Source organism: Nycticebus coucang, chromosome 8 (genome assembly GCF_027406575.1).
Source record: "Nycticebus coucang isolate mNycCou1 chromosome 8, mNycCou1.pri, whole genome shotgun sequence".
In the NCBI taxonomy this organism is placed as follows: Eukaryota; Metazoa; Chordata; class Mammalia; order Primates; family Lorisidae; genus Nycticebus; species Nycticebus coucang.
The window spans coordinates 9,424,416-9,430,748 of NC_069787.1; the positions used below are offsets into that span (position 1 = coordinate 9,424,416).

The 6,333-nt window shown below is 49.1% G+C and overlaps 1 protein-coding gene across 1 annotated transcript in view; it reads right to left on the reverse strand.

The window, feature by feature from the left end:
• IRAK2 (interleukin 1 receptor associated kinase 2) overlaps window positions 1–5,758 on the reverse strand; it is an 83,179-nt gene extending 77,421 nt beyond the window's left edge. The window contains exon 1 of the mRNA XM_053599272.1: window positions 5,622–5,758. Coding sequence (XP_053455247.1) covers window positions 5,622–5,715 — 94 coding nt within the window. The 5' untranslated portion in view covers window positions 5,716–5,758. The remainder of the gene's footprint in view (window positions 1–5,621) is intronic.
• Window positions 5,759–6,333: the final 575 nt, after the last annotated feature.

The window sequence follows — 6,333 nt, forward strand, 5'->3', positions numbered from 1 at the left end:
GTCCTTCTCTAGCCTAAACAGATTCCTCCATGGGTGGGGAAGGAGAAAAGCCCTAAAGATGCTTACAACCATCCTGTTCCCTAAGCCTCTCAGAAACTCTGAGACGGTGTATTTTTTGTTTGTTTGTTTTTTGCTTTGCAGTTTTTTTGGCGGGGCTGTGTTTGAACCCATCACCTCCAGCACATGGGGCCGGTGCCCTACCCCTTTGAGCCATAGGCGCTGCCCAACAGGGTGTTTTGTTTGTTTGTTTTTGAGACAGAGTCTCACTCTGTTGGCCTGGGCAGAGTGCCATAGCGCCATAACTCACAGCAACCTCAAACTCTTGGGTTCAAGTGGTTCTCTTGCCTCTCCCAAGTAGCTAGGACTACAGGGGCCTGCCACAATACCTGGCTATTTTTAGAGACGAGGAGTCCCTCTGGCTCAGGCTGGTCTCGAACTCATGAACTCAGGCAATCCACCAGCCTCAGCCTCCCAAAGTGCTCGGATTACAGGCATGAGCCACCACGTCCAGGCGAGAGGGTGTTACTATAGCTGAGGAACCTAAAGCCTCAGAGAGAGGCAGTCATTTGCCTGATGTCACAGGGGTAAAACAGAGCTGTGCACAGAGGCTGGCATATGCGCATGAGTGAACAGAGGCCAGTGGGGAGCTGTCCCACAAAGAAGCCCCTGTCCCAAGCCCCTCTGCACACACCTCAGTGGGTGACGATGTAAGAATCCCACTTCACGGGCAGTGCCTGTGGCTCAGTGAGTAGGGCGCTGGCCCCATATACCGAGGGTGGCGGGTTCAAACCTGGCGCCGTCCAAACTGCAACAAAAAGCCAGGCATTGTGGCGGGCGCCTGTAGTCCCAGCCTCAGGAGGCTGAGGCATGAGAATCGCCTAAGTCCAGGAACTGGAGGTTGCAGCGAGCTGTGTGACGCCATGGCACTCTACCAAGGACGATAAAGTGAGACTCTGTCTCTACCAAAAAAAAAAGAATCCCACTTCACAGGGGCTCAGACAGACGCCAATGGATGCAGCCGCAGTCACAGAGGAATGAACAAGAGGTGACCAGATCATCTGTCAACAAATGTCAAACCCAAAAGAGTATGCCTGTTTGTGGCTGTGAGAATTTCTGAACCATTTTCGAGTTCTTCCCATGCCCCTACCCTCTGCCTCACAGAACAACGATCAGCTTGTTTTCTAAAATGACCCACAGAAGCCTGGACTTTACAGGGCCGGCGAGATAATCATAATCACAGAGATGGAGAACACGGGGACTGGGTGGCACAGCTGGCACAGTCCAGAGAAGCGGGCTGGCCACTGCTCCACACCAGCTCTTTAGGGTGGAAGTGGCCACAACCCACGTCCTCACCACTCCTACACCCTTCAGCTCATCACTCCCTCAAGTGGTCACTGAGCACGGGCCCACTGGCCAGAGTTGTGCTAGGTTGGCTCTGGGAGTACAGGCAGGAACTGCCCGGCTAAGGCCCCTGACCTCATGGCATTTACATTCACCGGGAACAGACAGATGGAAACAAGTTAGGAACAAGGGAACATCAAATCCCGTTAAGTGGAATGAAGGAAGTGAAGCATGGTGATGAACCAGAGAGGAACAGTGGCGGGAAAGGCCTCTGGGATGAGACACCATGAGAGCTGACCTGAAGAACAGCTTCAGACAGAATAACGCCCCCCCACGGCAGCCACATATTAAACTCTAAGAGCTGTAACTATGGTACCTTACATGGCAAAAGGGGCCTTGCAGATGGAATTAAGTTGAGGATTTTGAGATGAGGAGATTATCCTGGAGTACCTGGGTCAGGCTAAGGTACCAGGAAGTACCATGCAGGGAGACCTAAGTGTCAGATTCAGAGAAGATGTGATGGCAGAAGCAGGGGTCAGAGAGAGATTTAAAGACAGAGGAAGGTGGGCGCCGGCCACACACGCCCAGGCTGGTGGATTCAAATCCAGCCCAGGCCAGTTAAAATCAACAATGACAACTGCAACAACAATGACAACATAGGGTGGCGCCTGTGGCTCAAGGAGTAGGGCACCGGTCCCATATGCCGGAGGTGGCAGGTTCAAACCCAGCCCCGGCCAAAAACCACAAAAAAAAAAAAAACGACAACATGGGCGGCGCCTGTGGCTCAGTGAGTAGGACGCCAGCCCCACATACCGAGGGTGGCAGGTTTAAAACTGGCCCAGGTCATACTGCAACAAAAAAATAGCTGGGTGTTGTGGCGCGTGCCTGTAATCCCAGCTACTCGGGAGGCTGAGGCAAGAGAATCACTTAAGCCCAGGAGTTGGAGGTTGCTGAGAGCTGTGACGCCATGGCACTCTACCGAGGGTGATATACTGAGACTCTGACTCAAAAATAAGTAAATAAATAAATAAACAATGATAGAGGAAGGGGCCACAAGCCAAAGGATGCAGCATGTCTCTAGGAGCGAGTCAAGGCATGGAAAAGAGTCCTCCCCTAGAGCTTCCTTGATATTAGCATTTCTGATCTCCAGAATAATAATAAATGTGTGCTGTTTTAAGCCACTCAGTGTGTGGTAACTTTACAGCACCAAGAGGAAGTTAATACAGACTAGACAGCCAGCCATGGGGCAGCCAGGGGGAGAAGGCGCCAGCCAGGACTGCGAACAGCTCCAGTAGCTCCAAGGGCTACAAAGTCAGGGGCACATTCCAAAAATATATATACAAATGGCCTAGAAGCACATGGGAAGAGCTCAGTAGCACTATCACTAGGGAAATGCAAATCAAAACCACAGTGAGACACTGCTTCATAACTGCTCTGAAAGCTAGAATCAAGAAGATGACAATAATTTTATGTGGACAAGGATGTGGAGAAACTGTAACCCTCATACCTTTTTTTTTATTTTTTACTTTTGGAGACAGAGTCTCATTATGTCGCCCTGGGTAGGGTGCCGCAGCATCACAGCTCACAGCAACCTCAAACTCTTGGGCTTACATAGTTCTCTTGCCTCAGCCTCCTGAGTAGCTAGGACTACAGGCACCCACCACAACACCTGGCTATTTTTGTTGTTGTTGTTGTAATTGTCATTGTTGCGTGGCAGGCCCGGGCTGGGTTCGAACCCACCAGCTCCGGTGTATGTGGCTGCCTCCCTAGCCGCTGAGCTACAGGTGCCGAGCCTGTAACCCTCATACCTTGCTGGCTCAGCCACTTTAGAAAATGGTGTGGCAGCTCTTCAAATGGTTAAACGTTAGGGTTACCATCTGATCCAGCAATTCCACTCCTAGGTATATATCCAAGGGAAATTGAAAGCAAGTGTCCACACAAAAACTGGTACCTGAACATTCTCAGCAGCATTATTCATAATAGCCAAAAAGTAGAAACAACTCAATGTCCATCAACTGAAGAGCGAATAAATAAATGTGGTATAGCTGTACAATGAAATATTATTAAAATAAAATTTAGAACAATGAATGCCACAAAATGGATGAAGCTGAAAACATTATGCTAAATGAAAGAAGTTACAAAGGACCATATATTGTATGATTACATTTACATGAAATATCTGGAACAAGCAATGCCTAAAGATGAGAGAAATGGGGGGAAGGATTGGGAGTGACAATGAAGGAGTACAAGCGGAGTTCAAGATCAGCCTGAGGAAGAGCACTTTACTCTACAGAGGGCTACATAGTGAGACTCTGTCTCAAAAAAAAAAAAAAAAAGAATGGGGGCGGCGCCTGTGGCTCAGTCGGTAAGGCGCCGGCCCCATATACCGAGGGTGGCGGGTTCAAACCCGGCCCCGGCCAAACTGCAACCAAAAAATAGCCGGGCGTTGTGGCGGGCACCTGTAGTCCCAGCTACTCAGGAGGCTGAGGCAAAAGAATCGCTTAAGCCCAGGAGTTGGAGGTTGCTGTGAGCTGTGTGATGCCATGGCACTCTACCAAGGGCCATAAAGTAAGACTCTGTCTCTACAAAACAAACAAACAAACAAAAAAAAAGAATGGTTATTCCCGATGAAATCTGAGCTAATCTTGTTGTTGTTTGTTTCCCACAGTATCTTGTGCTTTAAACACATATTACTTTTGTTTCTACATTAAAACAGGGTTTCTGAACCTCAGCACTATTGATATGTTGAGGCAGACCATTCTTTTTGGTGGGGCAATGTCCTGTGCATTGTAGCATAGTTAGCAACACCCTGGTGTTTACATGCTCCAAATTAGAACAACCAAGAATTTCTCCAGAGTTGACAAATGTCCCGGAGGGGCAAAATCACCTAACCACTTGGCGCCTCGTTAAAATAAACATTTCCTCAAACTGGATGGATAACACATACATGTTCATTTTATTATTTTTGCAACTGTACATATATATTACGTACGGTTTTGTGTAAATGGTATATTTCTTAATCTAACACTTAATAAAAATACACATCATTTTAAAAGTTAAGGGCAGGGTGGCGCCTGTGGCTCAAGGAGTAGGGCGTCAGTCCCATATGCCAGAGGTGGCGGGTTCAAACCCAGCCCCGGCCAAAAACCAAAAAAAATAAATAAATAAAAGTTAAGTGGCACTAGTTACACTGACTTAAACCACAAAACTAAGAATAATTAACAGGTTTGTTTTTTTTTGTTGTTTGTTTGTTTTTGTAGAGACAGAGTCTCACTGTACTGCCCTTGGGTAGAGTGCCATGACGTCACACTGCTCACAGCAACCTCTAACTCTTGGGCTTACGCAATTCTCTTGCCTCAGCCACCCAAGCAGCTGGGACTACAGGCGCCTGCCACAATGCCCGCCTATTTTATTTTTTTTTTTTTTGGTTTATTTTGGCCAGGGCTAGGTTTGAACCTGCCACCTCCGGCATATGGGACCAGCGCCCTACTCCTTGAGCCACAGGCGCCGCCCCGCCTATTTTAATAATTAACAGTTCTTTATGACTTGTAAGAATATCTAACACTTAGGTGTTGTGCTTTTTATACAATACTTTCACTCCTCACAACTTTGAGGAAGCTGTTAATTAACACCTCCAATTTACAGATTAAGAAGCTGAGGCTCAGAGAGGTTAAGAAACTGGCCCAAAATCACAAAGCTGGGAGGTGGTGGAATTTGGAATGCAGATTTCGCTTGGGAAGCTGAGACTACACGTGTAGCCTCCCCCTCGATGCCATGACCCTCTAGGCCAGTCATCAAATGCAAACAAACAAAACACTCCAGAGGGGTAACAATGTAGTGAGGCCTTGGAAGCCAGATGGCTTGAGTTCCAATCCCACTCTGCCATTTAGCCACGCCATTCCACTTGAGCAAGTTATTCTACCTCATCTGTAAAATGGGGGAAGAGAAGGATGAATTTTATAGGCTGTTTGGGAGATTTGAGTGAAATAATCCAACAGGGCCTGTCACACAGTAAGCGTACATAAAACTGTGGGTGCCTATTGTTATCAAGTTCACTGTCAACAGCACGGCAAAGTAGAGGCGGACAGCTAACTACCGACAGAAATCTTCAAAGACCCTACAACGTCTTAGAGATGGTTAAACTGAGCCCCAGTCCGGAAATCTCAGCACACACGCCCCCCCGATCAGTACCCACTGAGTCCCAGAGGGGACTTGGCGGCCAGTTCAAATCAGAATCGCTACGGGGATCGGTCGCCCTGGCCCTCCCGAGCCCCACTCACCGAACTCCATCCAGTCCCACTCGCTGAGCGTGTCCATGTTTCGGCAGAGATCGTCCAGCACCCAGGAGGGCAGCTGGTAGATGTAGCAGGACATGGCGGGGCGCGCGCGGAACTGAATCGGACGCGGCGGGACCTGCTTCTCTAGGCGGGGGTGGGCTGTTCCCACCAGCCGGCGGCGCCGACGGGGAAGTGGGCGGGGCGGGTGGCCAGCACTGCCCCCCAGCGGCCACGGGCGGCAGAACGCAGCCCGGCGAGCTCGACCCTAGCGGCTGGAAGACACAGAGGAGGGTCATAACTGCGTGGGGAGGACACCCAGAGAGGCGAAGGAGCTCGGGAATTCCGCAGGCATCGCGGAGGCCTAGTGCCACTTCCAGTGTTTTTGGCACTACACCACAAATGATGCAGTCATCACATCCTCTACTTATTACCGACTGTAGCCCGGCACAGTGGCTCACACCTGTGACCCCAGCACTTTGGGAGGCCCAGGAGGGAGGATCACTTGAGGCCAGATGTTCCAGACCAGCTTGGATAAAACTGAATTATTAAATAGGGGGAGGAACAGAACTTACACTAATAATAGCTAGTAAATATTAAACATTTACTGTGTGTAGTCTTTACCTGGGTTACTTTACTTATTCCTTAACTGACCCTATGAAGTACGTGTGGCTATCACCCTCATCCTAAGAATAAAGAAACGGAGCCACATAGCAAG